General features: G+C 33.6%; 2 protein-coding genes across 2 annotated transcripts; both read left to right on the top strand.

Moving 5' to 3' along the window:
- Positions 1-46: 46 nt before the first annotated feature.
- LOC128159336 (transcriptional adapter 3-B-like) lies at positions 47-7025 on the top strand. Its single transcript, XM_052822429.1, has 9 exons — positions 47-311; positions 591-766; positions 909-1046; positions 3998-4253; positions 4371-4473; positions 4655-4770; positions 5001-5111; positions 5469-5662; positions 6243-7025. Exons 1-9 carry the CDS (start codon positions 209-211, stop codon positions 6378-6380), a joined length of 1335 nt encoding a protein of 444 aa, XP_052678389.1. The 5' UTR covers positions 47-208; the 3' UTR covers positions 6381-7025.
- A 5281-nt stretch (positions 7026-12306) lies between these two features.
- LOC128159407 (microfibrillar-associated protein 1-like) lies at positions 12307-17995 on the top strand. The gene is made up of 11 exons (XM_052822492.1): positions 12307-12568; positions 12762-12813; positions 14138-14335; positions 14633-14768; positions 14890-14952; positions 15160-15284; positions 15693-15801; positions 16032-16192; positions 16496-16655; positions 16900-16992; positions 17371-17995. The coding sequence occupies exons 1-11, from the start codon at positions 12499-12501 to the stop codon at positions 17548-17550; spliced, it is 1347 nt and encodes a 448-aa protein (XP_052678452.1). The 5' UTR covers positions 12307-12498; the 3' UTR covers positions 17551-17995.
- Positions 17996-20982: the final 2987 nt, after the last annotated feature.

The raw sequence follows: 20982 nt of genomic DNA, 5'->3' as shown, positions 1-20982 counted from the left end.
GCGTTTGTCACGTAATAAGAAACGTGTGCATGACCTCAATGAATAAAAACAATAAGCCAAGTCAGGAATCTAAATATGAATTAATGGCATTATCTTTATCTTGATGAAGAATTATATGGTGTTTTTTGCATCAAAAAAAGGCGAACAACCAAAAATGCTCTGAATATCGCGTTTAATTCTTTACATTGCTTGTGTTTTGCAATCCAAGATGAAGGGAAAGGGTAAAACTGCAAACGACAAAGACTGTCCATTGCAGTTTCCCGATCTTGAACCAGTGGACCATGTGACACAATGCCAAAAGTACACCAATAGTAAGTGCAAGGGTTATTAGTAGTTTGTAGGGTGATGAATCTTGACTAAAGAAGTATTTTATGTAAGATAATTAAAAAATTAGGACTAGAGGCGCATCTTTTAATTCTCTAGCTGCTTATTTGATTCACACAGAGACTAAAAGGCAAGAAAGTCACATAGATGTATCCTTTCATTGTTTATGCATGTATGTGTTGAATGTATTCAATACCAAGTAAAAACTTTCATTGTTACATTGATGGACACACATTTGTTAATTGTGAAACATTTTTCTTTTGCAGTTCTGTCACGCTCTGAGGAAGATGGTATCGGTATTGAAGAGTTGGATGCTATTCAGACTGATCTGGAAACATTGTTAGCAGCGGCTGGTCTCAGACTTAAACAGCTGGAAAATGAGAAACAAATTCTTGTGAATTGGGCAGACAAGAAAGATATCAAAGGGTTTAAATCAAACAAGGTGTGAATCAACATTACAAATCCCTTGAATTAACAAATACACACTCTTTATTCAAGTAGCAAAAAATTACCCAAATGATTGAATCTGATGAATAAAATAAGAAATAGGTAAAACCATTGTTAAGATACTGTTATTTTTGTAGCCTGATACCCCCGTCTCTGGAAAAAGAGGCAAAGTGATTGAGGACAAACCGAACAAGAAGTTCAAGGGCTCTGAGAGTGGTAAAGGATCTCATCCAACACCACCTGGTCCTGGAAGACCCAAAAGTAAAATTGCTCAGGTGAGTGCATTGCTCAGAGGCAGTTTCTAGATTGTTTTGTTTGCACATACATTTTGTATTTGAGATAAGAGACACCTCATGAGGTGATATAATTATACAAGATGTACAGTACAGGCAACGCGGATCCCGTGTTTCCCGCGCCCCGTCACGGTATAAACACATCGAGGTGATCGGCCAGGTGAGACAGGTATACCGCGTTCCCATCACGGTAAACTCATCATCTACCTGTCCCCGCCACGGTAAAATTATCGATGGAAAAGTATCGTATACAAGCGGGAGTTATCTCCCCGAATGACAAATAAATTGAATGTTTCTTAATATTTAATGACGATATTTAACCAGATTTTGACAGAGATTATATCGAAATACTTGGAGTCTGTTTTACTATTTTTTTTTATTTCATAGCTATTAAATAAATTATAAAAGTATTTAATTTAATACTCGTGCAGCAATTGCAAATAAAATATTTTCGAATCCATTATCATATTTTAAGAAGGTCGTTGAATTAAAAATTATCATGAAATGATTTTAATTGCCAATAAAATTATAAATATGTACGCAGTGTGATTGTGTTTTCTTAACAATTAATTGGTCCGCCTAAATTTGTATTGTTTGTTTTGAAGTCCATGCGTGTCAACTAATGACGAGCAAATGATTAAAAATGAGGGCTTCCTATAAAATTACCAACCCGGTATTTTTAGCATGTTCCGTTCATTTCTTACAAGGTCTTCTACGTGTAAAGAATATTTTTTGTGAATTCACGTTTAAGTGAAATTGTGTTGAGTTACTTTAGATACATATATGGCTCGTCGTTTGTCATAGCGCGAGGATTCCCACTTTCTAGTGCGTTACGTTTGCGACGACAATCTTTAAGTGCGAAGCCGTGTGTTCTTCAAGACTCAGTCTGACTGAGAGAGTAAGGAGCCTTAGAGATACCCAGAGTTGCATAAAATTATGTAATCGAAAGAAATTGTGGGTATCCCATGTCATGGTGTCGTGATGGTGTACCAGCTACCCGCCGTGACGGAGGTTAGCGTTCGCTCGCGACCGAGCCCTCCTCTTTCTCTCTCTCTCTCTCTTAACAGAATAACTAGATAAAAAATTTTGAGAAGGAAATGTTGTTAAACCGTTCTTATGTTCTTACACATTTCAAAGAAATTAAGAACATGTTTTGAAAGTTTTGCATTTCATGCCGATAAAAAAACATTTAAACATTTCAGTAAATGTATTGATATCATTTTATGTGGGCATGTACATGTAATCTTATTGAATATAAAGCTACTACAAATACAGTGTATGTAAACCCGCTCCCGTTATCGTAATCTTACCCCCCCCCCCCCCCCCCCCCCCCCCCACCGCTTTATGACTGTCGAAGTTAACTTTATTTGACTTTAGTCCCAATTGTTTTACACAAAGGTGTGAAACCGTCGCACTGACAGGAAATCACTCTACGCTTGAACGCACAGAATTTATTGCATTCTTTAACCGCTAAACGTGTTGAAGATGTTCCTTCCCGCAAAAAACCTCCATTATAAACTAAAAGAGATAGGGAAAAAACACAACGAATTAAACTTTCCAAACACAGTACATCATGCATCACGAACATTGTAAAAAAAACTTAACTGTTAAACATACTTCTTATTTTCTTTATTAAGAATAAAACTTATAGAACGAAACTTTATCATGGAGGAAACACGTGGTAGAGCTAGCGGGTTGATTTGATTGACAGGTGCAGCACGTGGACTCAAATCTGAAATTGCATGATGGATTCAATCACAGTGTACCATATTCTTTTATGAATACTAATTTTATGAATATTTAGTATTGGATATTAGTATATTTCACAGAAGTGTACGTTAAATTACGCCTAAACTTCTCTCTCTCCTCTCTCTCTCTCTCTCTCTCTCTCTCTCTCTCTCTCTCTCTCTCCCTCTCTCTCTCTCTCTCTCTCTCTCGTAAGGTGTTGTGCGATTAGACGAAGCCGTACGCGATATAGACTTTTTCTTTTGTCGTGAATAGGTGTGAAAACCCCCAAGGGCATGTCGTTTTCTACCCAGAGTTTGTTAATCACTACATGTATACACAGAAAATGATTGTGACTTAAACTTTATATGTATACACAGGAAACGCATACTGATACACGTTATGATTCCATGTGCTTTAACGCAGCACCAACTTTATATATGAATGATAATTTTATTATTGAATGGAAAAATAGATTTCTTAGTTGATTCCCGACATTTGTTTATTTCTCAATTTAAAACATACACAAGTCATGTATTGACAGTTTACGGCGCTATGCGTGTCAACTTATAAAATGAGAAGATAAAATTGCTCTGCATTGATACGAGTTCATTTTATGAAAATATTTAATTTTAAGATTGTTATAAAAACAGGATTATCAACTAATAGAAATAATAACTGAAATAAGCACGTCAAATACAAAGATATGTGTTCTTATTTACACATCACAAAATTTAACAGCATAATAATCATGTTATGTTGTAATTCGAATGTAGTTTCCGATTTCATGAAATTCTATTTCATAAATATAATTTATTGATTTTATAATAATATGGACCACAATTTATTTACAATGCAGCTGTTATGCTTAAATCTGAAGTCGCATTTTTGACGTGGATTTACGCGACCTGCATTGCCTGTAATGTACAGTACAGGTAAAGTAACAACAACAAGCGGCAGCAGGAATAACGGTAAATCACACCGTCGCGGTGTCATCACGGTCGCAATCCATACCGCGATCAAAAACCGCGATGGTGTATCGCGGGAACGATAAAAATACCGTGACGGTAACGCGGGCCAATACGGGATCCGCGTTGCCTGTACTGTAGGACTATTATAAGACTTTTTTAAAACAATAAAATAGATTGTACTGGTACTTAATGGGAATATGTTATGAACTCATGTAGCTTCTGTCCATGATTCTATAGACAAAGGCCCAAGAGTTGGACTTCTCTGCAGACTCGCCTTTAGACTTGCCCCGCTTACCAAAGAATGATGCAGTCAATAGGTTCTGGGCATCAGTTGAGCCATATTGTGCAGACATTACAAATGAGGATGTAAAAGTCCTAGAGGACATCCTGAACACTCACGATGAGGAGGCTGACTACTTCAGAGTTCCTCCCCTTGGAAAGCATTATGCTGAAAAATGGGCAGAAGAGGATCTCATAGAAGAGCAGAGAGAAGGTAAAATTCTAGAAAAAATTATTGATTGTTATTGATCTAAAAAGAAATAGTATCTGTAATGTAGAGGTATGTCTGGATCCTGACTTTTGAATGTTTTCCTGTTTCTCACATCAACAGGTTCTAAGATGAATGAAAAAAGAAGGAGCCAGTACAACAACAATAACAATAGCATGAGTAATTCCAATGATGCCACAACCCTACTGAAGAAGGCAGAACAGAGGTACCATCTTAGAAAGTCATTTTATCCATTCCTCTATTGTTGTTCTTTTTAAATGTCCATGTAATGAAGATGTGCTTGAATAGAAAATCAGTACATTGTATATGCATGGACAAACAAAAAATACTAATATTGTTATTTTACTGCATTATTTCTGCATTCCATTTTATTTCTTCATTGTAAGCAATATGGAGGAATCACCATTTGGACCGCTTACCCAGAGATTGGTATCGGCTCTGATTGAGGAAAATATAATGACGCCAATGGATGACACTATGAATGAGATCACTGGAGGAAAAGGTATCATGCATATAATGAAATTAAAGCTATAAATATTAAATTGAATATGGAAGCAAAATATTTGGGAAAAGTTTTTAGTAGATTTGAAAAATTAATGATACAAATCACATCTTATTTGGAATTTAAATAATAAAGATGGAAAGTGAATGAAGCTCAATTTTTATTACAAAAGTACATAGTGTAAATAATTGTTTAATGAATAAGTTAATAAAGAATTTCAAAATTTGCAGAGTCCCCAGATGAAGCTCCAGCCATTTCACCCAGAGTGTTGGCTAAACAGCTGAATATTGGTAATCCAGCTCATTTGGAAAAGCGAATTAGAAAGGAATTGGAGGAACAAGGTGAGAGTATCGTGAAACAAACTTGAAAAACCCTTAAGCTGTACATAATTGTCAAACACTGCAGTGCTATGTATAGAATGCTGAAATTAGTCAGATGAAATGCAGCATTTGTTTATCAATGGAATCAGCAAAAAAGTAAAGTCTGGTTTTTTTATTTGCTACATAACACTGAATAGGCCAGAGACTAATAGAGTTTTTTTGAAATACATGAAATTGATAACATTTGAAGAAAAAAAACAACAACACAGACAACACATAACTACCTTTATACCAGAAATGTTTAAGAGAGTAAATTTGATTATTTGAAATAGATATTCTCAGGGTGCACATATACTAATCTTATTGATGTATTTACAGGTATTCTGGACTGTGAAGATAAAGTGGATGATAACCCCGACGACGAGATTCTGTCAGAACTCCGACAGAAACAGCAGGAGTTGAAGGCCGTCAGTAACTACGTCGTCTCTGTCACTAAAACACTGCTAGACAAGGCGAGGGAGGAAATGAAGAAACAGGAACTGAAGAAGAAGCTCGCAACTGCAGATGCTGAGGTAAAATCTACACTCACTAAGATACTTAAGTAGAAAATAATTTTACTTATCCCTGAAATACTAGTAGACCATACTTTAAGGTCAGACGCGACCTATCTTCCATTTTTTCTATTTTTTTTTCATCTCCACAATGTGAAGATTTCCATTAGGTAACTCCAAAATTATATTCTTATGTTATTTGATACTTTCTTTATTTAGATATGAAATGTTGAATTGAAAATATATGATACAACTTTATTAATAAGCATTCAAATGCATTTTGCATGCTATTTTAAGGAAAATTCTAAAAATTTTAGCCCTGAAAAGAGCTTGGAAATGTACCCTGAATTTTTGGGAATTAACAGGTTTAAATGATAATTAATAAATAATAATATATCAAAGAAAATTATATAAAATTGAGGAATGTCTTGTGTGTCCTTAAATGGATTTTTTGGGTAAATTTATCCTAAAATATCTGCAATTCATTCGGTGCAGTACAGTATAATATATTTATGAAATTAGTGGTAACATTACATACTTCATGGTAAAGATATAGCTCAAAACTACTTTAATGCATGTACTCACACTGTACTTTATGCAGGTTTTGGAAGCTTACAGAAAAATCCAAGCAACCAGACAGAAAAAGAAAACTCCCACCAAGAAAGAAAGGGATTCTGCTTGGAAAGCCATCAAGGAAAGGGAAACCATCAAACGTCAGATTGAAGGGAAACTGAAGTGAAATGTTTGTCTTTGGAGACTTTAGCGATACAGCCAGAGAGAACGCTTATAGAACATTCCTTTAATATTCTGATTACACCAGAATAAATTTCTTGGAATGAGCGAGCAAGTCAATAATTTTACCATTGACATTTTGTATTGAAAAGGGTTTGAATGAGAAAGGAAACAATGTATTTTATCTTCTCATATTGAGTAGAATATCGATCAAAATGAAACAAATAATAAGCTGCAAAAATTTCAAAGATGTACTACTGGTAACGCATTTTCTTTGTACATGGATATACATGTATATGTTAAGCAAAGTATTGAAGAAAAGTGGTCAATGTTGTAAATTTGTAATACCTTGACAGAAAAAGTTATTTCATGCAATTCAAAAATTGAAAGCAGTACTAGGCACAACTCAAATTAATTTTTGAACAACTATTGAAAAATGATGATTTTTTATGTAGAAAGTATCTCTTATTCAATACACATGTAAAGCTAGCAAGGTCACATACAGGACTGGTATAAAGTAAAATTGATGTCATCATGAATAGTGTTCATGTAATGTATAGGAGCAACAAAGTTGTGCTTTGAAGAGTGTTGTAATGTACATGTACATGTAACTATGAAAAAAATAAAAAAAATAAACAAAATTTCAATAAAATGTGTATACTCATTTTTAACCGGGTTAAATGGTGAAAATGGCGGGCAGGCGGGCGGGTGGGCGGGCGGCTGCCAAAAGGGTACCCTCATTGTACGGATAACTCTTCCTACAGTTTTCAAGATAGGAAGTTGTTCTTTTGCAGATCAATTGTACATATATCAGAGGTGTGCATATTGCTAGGATTTTGATTTCCGATAATTTATGGAATAAAAGAACAGCTTTTGAACTTAGTCATTTTTTGGCAAAATATTGCATATAAGGTACCCTCATTGTACTGATAACTCCTCCTACAGTTTTCAACATAAGAAGTTGTTCTTTTGCAGATCAATTGTACATACCGGTATATATATAAGAGGTGTGCATATTGCTAGGATTTTGATTTCTGATAACTTATGGAAAAAAAACAGCTTTTGAACTTAGTCATTTTTGGGCAAAGTATTTCATATAGGGTACCCTCATTGTACGGATAACTCCTCCTACAGTTTTCAAGATAGGAAGTTGTTCTTTTGCAGATCAATTGTACATATATCAGAGGTGTGCACATTGCTAGGAATTTGATTTCCGATAATTTTTGGAAAAAAACCTAGCTTTTGAACTAAGTCATTTTTTGGCAAAATATTGCATATAGGGTACCCTCATTGTAGGGATAACTCCTCATACAGTTCCTAAGATAGGAAGTTGTTCTTTTGCAGATCAATTGCACATAACAGAGGTGTGCATATTGCTAGGATTTTATTTTCTGATAATTTTTGAAAAAAATACCAGCTTTTGAACTTTGGCATTTTTGGGCAAAATATTGCATATAGGGTACCCTCATTGTACGGATAACTCCTCCTACAGTTCCTAAGATAGGAAGTTGTTCTTTTGCAGATCAATTGCACATAAAAGAGATGTGCACATTGCTAGGAGTTTGATTTCCGATAATTTATGAAAAAAAATACCAGCTTTTGAACTTAGTCATTTTTTGGCAAAATATTGCATATAGGGTACTCCATTTCACTGGATACTGGTAGACATGGGTTATGGATACAGTTCACATAAATGAAAACCCGGTTTGCTGTCACATTGACGGCTTTTCACTTGTTTTATTTTGAATTCAAATAATATTTCAGAATCATAAACATCATTCTCTCTTTCTTTTACAAATTTGTTTTCATAAAAACTAAGCAATTAATGAATAAAGTTGATGAACAAACAAATTTAATAAAGTTGATGAACAAACAAGTGAGATTAATCAATGAAAATTTAAAGTGCTGATTGACCTCGGAGGAACAGCAGACAAAATGATCACTGCTTGAAGTGATCTGCCTGTAAGACATGCAGTCGTTAGAATATTTTCTCTTGACCATAGTTTATATTTTTTTTTTTTAGATTTTACCAGACTGAAACCCTATTAAATAAGCTTTATAATACCTTTATAAGCATGAAACAGGTCTTAAATAACAAGAAAGTGATAGGCCTCATGTGCGGATCTAGATCGGGGTGGAAAGCAATATTATCCCTCAGACCCCCCCCCCCGCACCCCCCCACGGAAAAAAGTTCTGGATCCGTGCATGGCTCCTCTTTCTTAAAGATAAATTGAACTTCGAAAATGATTGTTTAAAAAAAACCATGATACAGTTGTTTATGTTTTGTTCGTGTGTGGTAAAACGAAAAAAAATAACCTATGATTCGCCAATAATAATTTTGGATCGATGATTTAATCCAACGACGAAACCAATAAACATAACGAGCTGAGATTCACAACATATTTTAAAGATTTAGTTTGTTTATAATTATGTCGCATTTGTTTTTTAAAAGTTTTATATTTTGAGTATTTATATTTGGCACGCTGCATTGCCAATCGAGCGTGTATGCGAGTGAATTAGTGAATGTATGAATGAGTTTTGGTTAGTCACGTGAGGATTTTGTTTACGGGTGTATGTTGACCACACTATACTACAGCTGACCAATAGAAATTTACGACTGAATTCATTAATATGCATGACTTTACTAACTCACTATAAATAGCTTAAATCCCGCTAATTCCCCAACCCCATCTTCAATCTTCATGGTAGAAACAGTCTGTGCAAGATATTTCATATATTTTGTAAACTCATAGTTCTGAATACCTGGTTTTATTTATTAAATATAATCCTCGAAGTAAAGAACCGGTGTGTAGCTGAAATCAGTACCAGGGATTCAGCGTTATTTATTCACACACGACCCTGTGACAATTATACGGAAAAAATACCAATGAATCGGATGCTGATTTAGCCGATGTCTCAGATCAATGACATCGGACACCACTCAAGCGCAATGAAAAAAAAACCCCAAAACGGAAAATCCAATTTTGTTTATTAGTAAGGTTTTGTTTTTAAGCAACTCGATCTATTTAAAAAAAGAGAGACTATTTTGAAATCATGAAGGTTCGACGCATGCCCTTCCTTTTACATATCTAGTTTCAAAAGAAATGGTCACGCTGCATAATTTTTTTTAGGAAAGTACTTTGTTAAAATGTTATATTTTCTCATTAATCATCAATTGGCAATTATCGTTCAATAAAGGAATGAATCGTTCAATAAAGGACAAAAGCGCAATGGAATAAAAACCAAAACGGAAAAATCCAATTTCGTTTATTATGAAGGTTTTGTTTTTAAGCAACTTGATCTACTTAAAAAAACCCAATGACTATTTTGAAATCATGAAGGTTCGACACACCATTGACCAATCAGTGATGCCGCATATTTATAGTAACGTTTTAACGTAGTTCAGTCGAACACACAGCACACACTAGTACTCAACTGAGTCTTGAATATTTTTATTGTAGTTTAGCATATAAATACCAAGAACGAATACAAGTTTAATTAATAAAAGAACATGTTTATAAAAATATAAACAGTGTAAAAGATTTGTATCTCTTTCTTACTGATTGTCCACTAAATGAAGCAGAGAGAAACATATATTCCAGAGTTCATGATATCTAGATGTTATTATTCCAGCCACTCCTTTCTGCGATGAACTATAAAAATCTACCAAGACTGTTAATTTTCAAACAAGAGTCAATAGGGTTTTTTTCTGTTGTGATAATTCTAGCATTATATTTCGATTATATACGAGGGTTGTCCAAAAAGTTCGTGGACACATGTAATTTTATTCCAAATAACGGCGCCATTATCACGAAAGCATTATAATATTTTAATATAGAGTATACTAATGTACATGTATATGCATAAAAATCAGAGCAATGTACATTTTTGTATTGAAGTTATCATTATACTAAGTATATACATTGCCTATACAGGCGGCACGGCCCAGTCTGACGTTGGCCTATAACAACTTATCTATAACGGTTTACATGAGAGTAATATGCCGCATTTACCGTTTGGTCAGAGGGTACAATAGCATACTCCATCTTGTGGATAAGTAAACTAGAACTAATTCGATGGTTTTCCTGTTTCCTTAATCGTTTGTTTTGTTTCTATCGGTGTTTTACCCCAGTTGATACAATTTTATGATGGCGCGCTGTTCCGTGCCGTCAGATGGTGTCGCTTTTTCATGCGTTTTTAAAGACATGTTCTTGTTGTAATATCTTTTAAAAGTCCTCTGCTAGTTTGAAAATAGCTTCATACGACGTGCGAAAATGACGTACATCATACAGACTACATCATAAAAGAAGATTATGAAGTTTTGAAATGTTTTATAAAAATTGTAAATATTAATATCTAAAAACTCAATTACAAAGTTTGGACAATTTTTACGCTAGGTCGTGCGTACATTCCGCAACCCTTTGATACATTAAAATTTTAGTTTATTTCTATGGGAAACATTAAAAAACCACTTTAATTAAGGAAGGAGTCTTTTCTGGTTTTCGACTTGTCAAACGTAAATTTGATTAATTGTTCATTAAATCAAGATGAAAGGAAATTAAAATAGTATATTTTTCTTTCATTTTTACTATCATACAACTTGGCATAGAAAAATGTAATCAATGTTTATAATGGAACAAGGACTATATTTTTGGCGTAATATTGGCGTAGGAAAATATCACATATTGCGCAATTCAGAATTGCTGCAGATTATATATATATAATGAGTCTGTTTTAGCATTTTAAAAACAATAACAATAATGTTGGATTTTTTTTTACTAATGTGAACTAATAATATGATACTTGGGTTTCAGAATATGTTTTTAAAATATGATTTGTTTATCAAATAACATTTTTATAAGCTTTTAAAGCGCCCATTCTATACATTGATTTTTGTGAAAAAATCACTAAAATCAGTTTTTCTCTCTTATTAAACGGTCAATATATTAGCTTTTCTGTCAATTTATATCTTTATATAAAGTCTTCATAATAAATAAAAATAAGAAATATTTTATTATTGGAAGCATAAAAAAATCAAAATTTCTTCAAAATTTAAGAAAATTAGAGGAAATGCGGGCTAAGCAATATCAATTTTAGTATAAATATTTATTCCAATTAAGTAGTATAAGCTGATAGACACTCTCATGGTCTATGATTTCATTGGAGATTTGAATCTTCAAATCTTAAACAAATGTCTACAGAACTATAAAGAGCTACACTTATTTTTATCACTCTTTACGTTGAGGAAAAAGGTAGTGACCTTGACCTGACCTTTATCCGAAAACAAAAAGGTCAAATTTAATTAAACTGATAGAATCATTAAGTAATATGATCCGTTTGACTGTGTCAAAATTTCATGCATTTCTTATTATAAGAAGTATGTTTGATAATGAAAAGACTCCTTCCTTAAGTTTCTTTTGAAATTTTATGACAAAGATTTTGATATACAATTTGTATATGTAAACCCATTTAGAATGACAAAAACGCGATTGTCCACGAACTTTTTGGACAACCCTCGTTTAAGCTTTAGAAAAAATATCGCTTAAAAAAAGAGAAGAAAGATTAGGATAGTACACAAGGCAATAATTATGAGCACAATGAAAAGAAGTGGTAGCTGAACTGCACGGCACAACTGCTTATGAATTAATTAAGTTGTCTCATTTAAAACACAGCGTGCATTGTAATTATGATTTCCTAGTTAAATTAGAATATTATCAGTTTGATTTCGATCTTTGCTAAATCGGCCTAAATATTTTATTCCTAATAGATTTTTTGTTATTTTAGTTCATAATTATTTCATATAATTTGTTTGTTTTAATTTTTATTACTTTTTTTCGTTGGTGGTGAGCGTATCCGGATAAATATTTTTTCTTATGAAGCGGTTTTCATTTTAGAATATTAAGTGCGATCATCAGCCAAGCGTTTGTAATAAAGGGGGAAGGAAGTGTTTAGGATAAGCTCGTGTTTGGCACTGGTAAACGAAAATTTTGTGTTTGTGAGTGAACAGTCTGTATCTCAAATTGACAATGTGATGTAGTGATCTCTTTTGCTAAACGTAGATCAGCAACATCTTCTCTTTGATCAGTGTTACTGACTTATTTGGAATACAGAATTCGGTATTAAACATGTCGAAAGCATTTCCAAACGTTCCCATCCAGTCCACGGCAGGTGCCATCCCCATGAAAAATGAGAAAGGTAATTAATGATTTTGATACATCATAACAACAAAATATCTCCAGAAGAATTTGATTATCTTGCAGCAATGTGGTGACTTCTCGATTTCTTAACATTTATTCTACCATAGATTTAATTTCTGTAACGTGCATTTACTAAATCTGAAAGAAGATGTTTATTTCTTCTGTGTGATAATAAAGAACTTACATTTCAGGGGAGGTTGTTATGCAGAAAGTGAAGGTTAACAGATACGTTACAGGAAAACGGTAAAATTTATCAAACCTTATGTATACTAAATCGTTATATGAATTTGATTGTGAAAAAGAAACATTGGTTTTTTTACAATATAGACTACCGTATAACGGGTATTTTCTGCGGTTGTTTATTTTCTGCGGTATTTTGCGGATAAGAAAAATCCGCAAAAATTCAAAATGCAAAATATTCTTTAAAAAAAATCACTTATTTTGACACTATTTAAAATACAAGTTATAATTTTCAAACGTGATCAGTCCGTTATTAGGGGGCTCTGCGTCGTATTTCACACCTAATTATCTCATGTTACCTGTGCGATATCAATTATAGCTGAACAGATATAAGGACTGTGTTTTTAGTCGAGTATGAAATAAAAATGATCTGAGAAAAGTTCACAAGCAGTATTTAGTAGACTTGTAAAACATTTGAGAGTTAGTTCTCATTCACCGTGAACACGGTAAGAATGTCGATTTAAAGATATGTAAAGCGTGGAAGTATTCTTCCAAATCCTAACGGACAGTTATCGGCAAGTTTATCCCCTAGATCGATCCAAGAGTGTAACACAAGGGTGTCTGAAGTTATGGATAAATCTACAACACCAAATTCGAGCAAAAAATGTGGTTCATATTCGACCTATTCACCCGGGGACCGAGCCATAATCGGGAACTACGCCGCTGAACAGGGACCTGCCGCAGCTATGAGAAAATTCAAAGCCGATTATCCAAAATTAAAAGAGTCCACGACAAGATATTTCAGAGATTCATATAAACGCGAGCTTACAAACAGAAAAAGAAAATTAGACTTTGAAATAAAATAATTGAACTTGAAATAAAAACGCTACAATAGTGTAAGTTTGGTTCTCTAGTTTACGTTCCCTAAGGCAAATCCGGTAGACATACCCAGGTATGTATTTATTTTTTTTTGCGGTCTAATGTAACTGCAGAAATTGAAAACGCAGAATATAATTTGATACTTTTTAGGGGTTAAACCACAAAAATTTCAAGCCGCAGAAAATACCCGTTATACGGTATTCCAACATGCTTTAGAAAGTGAATATGTAAATGTATATAATTTTTTTTAAAAGTAGATTGCAATTTATAACAGTTTTATTAAAGTATCAAAATTAAAAGCTGACTTGATGTAACATGTATTCATGAATATGCATTATTCCCCCTTTCATCTTTCAGTGTCATATAAAATCTTGATTTCTGTTGTAACGATCGGATTATCATAACACAGAATGAGAACACTATTCATGTTACCCTTCATTCATGAATTTCAATGGCTTAAAATGTTTCCAGTCATTGTATTAATCATAAAACACATTGGAATTTGTAGACCAGATTTTGCACCAGACAGCAGTGGAGGTGAAGAAAGTGATGAGGAATTTGAGTTCAACAGAAAGAAGAAGCAGCAACAGGCTAATGAAGACAGCGCTCCAGAGGAAGAAGAGATTCCTTTGGACACACAAGACCGACGACTCAGGCGATTACAAAACCGCGGAGATGTTGGTTACGATAGTGATGACGATGACAGGTACCTTCTATAGTTAATTTGATAATGTTTTGATATGGTTTAAACACTTTACTTTTTTATGTTTTTGTGAATTGAACATTTTTTCATGAAAAAGTGAAATACATTTATTTAATATTAAAATCAGATTTGTTTATCAAAATATATCTAAAATTAAAATCACTTTACAATTGCTTTATCATATGTACGGTAATGCTTGTTGACAAGAGCAGAAAGTGGAAGTCTTTGATTTGATATGAATTTTTGAGAGAGAGAGAAAAATGAGCCCACAACCTTAAAAATGATTTATTTTGGTTATAGGATTGCAAGGCACAGAAGGGAGGTAGTGGAACCAGAACTTATTCAGGAGAAATCCGATTCTGAAGATGAACGACACAGGAAGAGATTTGGAGAAGAGGAAGAAAGCAGTGAAGAGGAAGAGGAGTTGGACGAAGAGGTACAATGATTATGTTGATTGTAATAATGCCTGAATAAAATAAATGTTTGCACCAGTTCGTTATTGCATGCATGTTTTTCACAAGAAGTAAGTTGTTTATAGAGATATTTTGTATATTTAGGAAATTGAAAGAAGAAGACTTCTCCTTCGCCAGCGGATGCAACAGAGACAAGAGGAGGAGGAGGTTTGTAAATGAAATATTTGTACATAAACTTTGTTTCGTTTATGTAGGATAATGTTTGTAATGCTTTACAATAAGTATAAACATTCAACTTATGAGGAACAAGGTTCAGAATTTGCTGTTGTATCATAAAAGATGGAGGAGAAAGAGAGAGAGAGAGAGAGGGGAGAGAGAGAGAAGTTTTAGTATTAACTTATTTGTATTTTACAGGAAGTTTTAGAAGTGGAGGAAGAAAAGGTGGAGGGGGAGAGTGAGGAGGAATCCTCTGAATATGAAGAATATTCTGATTCTGAGGAAGAAACTGGTCCCAGACTAAAACCTGTGTTTGTCAGGAAGTAAGTTCATTGAGTATTCCGCTGTGCATTCCTAAAACTTAAACTTAAAAATAATAGGGAATTAAAGGAGATGTATTTAAATGAATACTAAGAAAACTACTTGCAGACATGTGGAGTATGTTGTATTTACCATTTGACTGTAAAAAAAAAAAAATCCCAAAAAACATGCATCATTTACCATTTGACTGTAAACTTAAAACAAAAAGTTTTCAGATATAATTTATTCATTGATAAAATCTATGTAGAAAATTTCTTATGAACGGTTATACTGTGCATGTAAGATTGTTAGATTGTACATGTATTCTAAAATCACCAGGCTAAATAAATCTATTGTGTTACTTGACCGAACAGTACATATTGGTCTCCTAAGATGTTCTATTATCTGTATGGTGCTGATGTATTTATCAGACGAGACAGAATCACCATTCAGGAGAAGGAAAAAGAAGAAGCAAAGAAACGAGAAATGGAAATTGAGGCGAAGAAAATAGCAGAGGAAAGAAGGTCCCACACATTAAAGGTACCCACCTTGAATAACCACAAAAAGTATTTTTGGAAGACATACAGCTGTATTTATTTTTACAGATATTGACTACTAGACAAAAAAGCCATTTTTTTTTATACTTGAAAGACTTGAATTTTTTATGTACATGTACCAGTATTTTACACCAGAACTCTAGTCCATTGTACATCTAAAATTTTCGCTGTTTGTACTTTACAAACATTCTTCATCAGTATTTCTGTTTGTAGATTATCAAAGATGATGCTCGCAAGGCAGTTGAAGAGGAGAAAACTGTGGAGGATGCCTGTGATGCTCTGGACTCTGGTGATGAAAATGACGAAGAAGAGTACGAGGCTTGGAAAGTCCGAGAGCTGAGGCGACTAAAGAGAGACAAGGAGGAGCGCGAAAAGTAGGCCATTCTAATATACTGGTTAATAAGGTTAAGATAAGTGAGAATGGATTATAAAAAATTATGATATACATTGTTGATTCTTGGTCAGTTCATAAGTCATAACACATTTGTTGAAGAAATTTTTTGAACAAGAAATATTTATGAACAATTTTGGATTTTCATGTGGGAAACTTATTTGTGCTCATAGTGAAGTTACATGTATATTTGTTATATACATGTTTAAACAATACATGTTCTTATCTTCCTAATGTTTATGTATTTTGAAAATTCATTTAAAAAATAAATTACCCAACTTTATAGCATTGAAAAAGATAAGATGGAGATAGAGAGAGTGCGAAACATGAGTGAGGCAGAGAGACGACAGGAATTTGCACAGAATCCCAAACTTGTCACAAACAAAGCCCCCAAAGGCAAATACAAGTTTCTACAGAAATATTATCACAGAGGTGCCTTCTTTGTGGTAAGTTTGGTAGTAAAGCCATAGCAAAGGACCAAACTTTTAGTTAATAAAAACAGTAATTTTTGCAGTACATGTATATTTGAAATTCAAGAAACTTAGGACATGAAGATTAATGTGAAGAAATTAAATAATAAATGATAAATACATTTTAATTGAATCTTTTTTGTTCTGATTTTTGGAAACTTACTTTTTACATCAGTTTGTATAATATTATGTTCAAATCAAATCTACTTTTCTTTTGCAGCAAAACGATGAAGACAATATGTACAAACAGGACTTCTCATCACCTACACTTGAGGATCATTTCGATAAGACAATTCTTCCCAAAGTCATGCAGGTGATTAGAGTAGTATTTAGACTTAGTTCTGGTATAAATACAAAATCTCCATCTTTCCATAGATATTTCACTTGTTGAACATTCAAGTACCTTCATAGGGTTTCCATCTGTAGGATTTGCATTTGGGTTTTTTCTTTCAATTTTTTGTGGAAAAATATTTGCAGCTTTCGCTCTCTGTAAAAATAATTTTTACAATGGACTTTTTTGAGTTTTAAATACTTTGTAATTCTGTAGATTGTTTTGAAGAATTATAAAAAATATATTGGGCATGCTGTTATTTGATATACATGTAGCATGAAGGCAGACCTTTCCCATGAAAGAAATAAAACTGCATAAAATAATATGATTTCAACTGTGTTGAATCATTTGTTTTTTCAGGTCAAGAACTTTGGACGATCTGGGCGCACCAAATACACCCACTTGGTGGACCAGGACACCACCCAGTTTGACTCGCCCTGGATAGCAGACACCGCCCAGAATCTCAAGACCCACATGACCAAGGGAGGTGGAATGAAACAGGTCTTCAACAGACCAGCAGCCAAGTCAAAGCGAAAGTGAAAGCAAGTTCAGTGGAGTGTGAAAGGAAAATTTTGTTGTTGTGCTTGGCTGGTACTTCGGAAATGCATTGTAATGATAGCAAGTGTTTTAAGGAAAAAGACTTGTTATATTTAGAGAGTGGGAAAATGATACTATTGCAAGCCTTTGATGAGTGTACCTATAGGAAAACACGAAGGAAAGTTTTGGAATGGTACTGTAAGAAATTGTGAGACACATAAAGACACTGTGATTAACTAATTTTTATAATAATATCAGAAACATCAAGGTTGGTTACAGCTTACAAGTATGTAGTATAAGTTTGAAGTCTCTCTCATTCTAAAGTATTAATGTGTTCATCATTCATTTAATTGCCATTAAAATCATCAGTGGAGTAATTGATTAAGAATTTTTCTTTGATTGTACATAATATCATGATAAATATATATAAAACATGTTTCTTACTTCATACATTTGTTATTTATTGTAGATTAAGTTGTGTCCAAAGAATGACCTCCGTTGGTCAGAAAAAGGCTACAATGTAGAATAGAGTATAAAAATATTTAGGAAACATTTCAAAAGCTCATGATAATGATATACTAGTAATGTAGGCTTCAAACAGTGGAATAGATAACATTTCAGGTTTATACGGTTATCCTGAGCGGTTGGGGAGTTATGTTGGTAATTAGTTTTCCGCCTTCATGTCAAACCTTCACACACACACACACACATGAGATAAAATAGTAATTCAAATATTTAGTTCATCTATTTTAAACATATAATTATGATTTTAAATAGGGACTAAGATGATCCATACTGGTATGCCATTCAGATGTCAATTTAATTGATCGCATATCAATGAAACGTAACGAACGTTAAATTGATGAGATGCCCAGCATGTTTTAATATTTTTAATATTGTTTTCATTTAATATTAGAAATATGAGTTGTTTTATGGATATATGTTTTATGAAATTTCATTAACTATATTAGCGAAGCGCAAGGGTTGCTCAAGTGCAAAGCGGAAAATAAAAAAAAATACATTCCTTTGAATTTGGAGTAAAATGAATATTAATATATGGACAAAGTTTAATAAGATTAAATAATAACCTAAACAGAAATATTTTAAGCTTTGTTAATATATCAGTTAACCAGCATCATTTCAATAAAAAAATGCTTTCTTTGGTGATTCATTCGGGATATGAAGGTAGCGACATTGCAGGAAAAATACATAACCCGCGTTAGCGGGATATGTTATTTTTTTCTGCAGTGATCGCTACCTTCATAACCCGAATGAATCGTCAAAGAAAGCATTTTATTGTTTATATTAAATTTTTTTTTTTTTAGGTAATTGATAAATTGATTATGAAAAGTAAGTAAAATTTACTAAATTACTGTTAATGTACGTAAGTACGTTAGCTACAAGAAACAGCCAAATCGTCTCCTGTGAGACTTTGATTTTGACATCGTCATGATTATTTCGTGCAGTCCGTGATTTTTCCTAGGTCATTGTAGGTTTGGACCAATCGATAAACAGGGCGTGTCAATATCTGTCCTGTCATTTTCTTGTCAGTTTCAGCTGCTGTAGATTTCGACCAATCGATAAATGGGGCGTGTAGATTTCAGTCTGGCTGTTTCTATAGAGCTATGAATTAACTATAAGAAATAGAAGGAATAATACTTGTTGGATGTAAATATTGGTTAACAATATACGTTACAATCGGGTTGTCAGGCCTGCAAGTCTACTAAATGAAATATTATTGACCATCGCATGCATTGTATTGCATGCGCTGCCTTTTATAGACCCCTTCTTGATAACTGCGGTACTGCCCTATTGAAGGGCAAATTGATATATTAAAATAGTAAAAAAGTAAATTGACAAGTTTATCAAGTTAACGACTTAATTTTTTCCATTCAGCCCCGTTTCTGTGTCGGTTTACGTTTTAGAAACACCCAAATGAACCGAAGAGAAAACCAAGAAGGAGAGGTAAATCAGTCAGCCGGACCGTCGGTCCCTATATCTTTTTTCTTTCCCTTTTTAGCTCACCTGAACCGAAGGTTCAAGTGAGCTTTTCTGATCACCCGTTGTCCGTCGTCCGTCCGTCCGTCCGTCCGTCCGTCCGTCCGTCTGTCCGTCCGTCTGTAAACTTTTCACATTTTCAACTTCTTCTCAAAAACCACTGGGCCAAATTTAACCAAATTTGGTACAAAGCATCCTTATGGAAAGGGGGTTATAAATTGTTAAAATAAAGGGCACAGCCCTTTTCAAAAGGGAGATAATTGCGAAACAGTAAGTTTAGGGTGCATGTCTTTAAAAATCTTCTTCTCAAGAACCATGGCACCAGAAATGCCAATATTTACACAAAAGCTTGTATATATAGTGAAGATTCTAAATTGTAAAAATCGTGACCCTCGGACCAAAACTGGGGCCCCAGGCGGGGTTCAAAGTTTAACATAGAACAACATATGGAAAATGTTTAAAAAATGTTCTTCTCAAGAACCACTGCACCAGAAATGCCAATATTTACAAAAAAAACTTGTATATATAGTGAAGATTCTAAATTGTAAAAATCGTGACCCTCGGACCAAAACTGGGGCCCCAGGCGGAGTTCAAAGTTTAACATAGAAATACATAGGAAAATTTTTTTAAAATCTTCTTCTCAGGAACCACTGCACCAGAAATGCCAATATTTACAGAAAAGCTTGTATACATAGTGAAGATTCTAAATTGTAAAAATCGTGACCCTCGGACCAAAACTGGGGCCCCAGGCGGGGTTCAAAGTTTAACATAGAAATACATAGGAAAATGTTTTAAAAATCTTCTTGTCAAGAACCACTGCACCAGAAATGCCAATATTTACACAAAAGCTTGTATAATGAAGATTCTAAATTGTAGAAATCGTGACCCTCGGACCAAGACTGGGGCCCCAGGCGGGGTTCAAAGTTTAACATAGAACTACATATGAAAAATGTTTAAAAATTTTCTTCTCAAGAAAATGCCAATACATACACAAAAGGTTGTATACATAGTGAAGATTGTAAAAATCGTGACCCCCGAACAAAAAGTGGGGCCCCAGTAGGGGTTTAGATTTTAACATATGTAGGAAAATGTTTTAAAATTTTCTTCTCAAGAACTATAGTGCAACTGTTTGGGATATTACTATGCATACATGTACATCCTTAAATAATGTAGATTCAAAAAATTGCAACTCTCGGACAATTGATGGGCACCAAGAGGGGTTCAAAATTTAAACATTTTAAAAAACATAAAGGAAAAGTTTAAAAATTTTCTTCTCAAGAACTACAATGTTTTAGTTTGTGGAATTTCTATGCATGCATCCTTCGCTTATGTAGATTCCTAATTGGTAAAATCTTGACCCCCCGGACCAATACTGGGGCCCCAAGATGGGGTCAAAATTTATTAAAGAAATATAAAGGTAACATGTTAAAAAATCTT

Source organism: Crassostrea angulata, chromosome 1 (assembly GCF_025612915.1).
Source record: "Crassostrea angulata isolate pt1a10 chromosome 1, ASM2561291v2, whole genome shotgun sequence".
NCBI classification, from domain to species: domain Eukaryota; kingdom Metazoa; phylum Mollusca; class Bivalvia; order Ostreida; family Ostreidae; genus Magallana; species Magallana angulata.
This window is presented reverse-complemented; position numbering and strand designations above follow the sequence as displayed.

Excerpts from the sequence above, each read along its gene's own strand:
- LOC128159336 (XM_052822429.1), top strand. The coding sequence starts at position 209 with ATGAAGGGAAAGGGTAAAACTGCAAACGACAAAGACTGTCCATTGCAG. Across the intron at positions 767-908 it reads AAGGGTTTAAATCAAACAAG|CCTGATACCCCCGTCTCTGG; the intron begins GTGTGAATCAAC and ends TTATTTTTGTAG. Across the intron at positions 5,663-6,242 it reads TCGCAACTGCAGATGCTGAG|GTTTTGGAAGCTTACAGAAA; the intron begins GTAAAATCTACA and ends TACTTTATGCAG.
- LOC128159407 (XM_052822492.1), top strand. The coding sequence starts at position 12,499 with ATGTCGAAAGCATTTCCAAACGTTCCCATCCAGTCCACGGCAGGTGCC. Across the intron at positions 14,336-14,632 it reads GATAGTGATGACGATGACAG|GATTGCAAGGCACAGAAGGG; the intron begins GTACCTTCTATA and ends TTTTGGTTATAG. Across the intron at positions 15,285-15,692 it reads AAACCTGTGTTTGTCAGGAA|ACGAGACAGAATCACCATTC; the intron begins GTAAGTTCATTG and ends TGTATTTATCAG.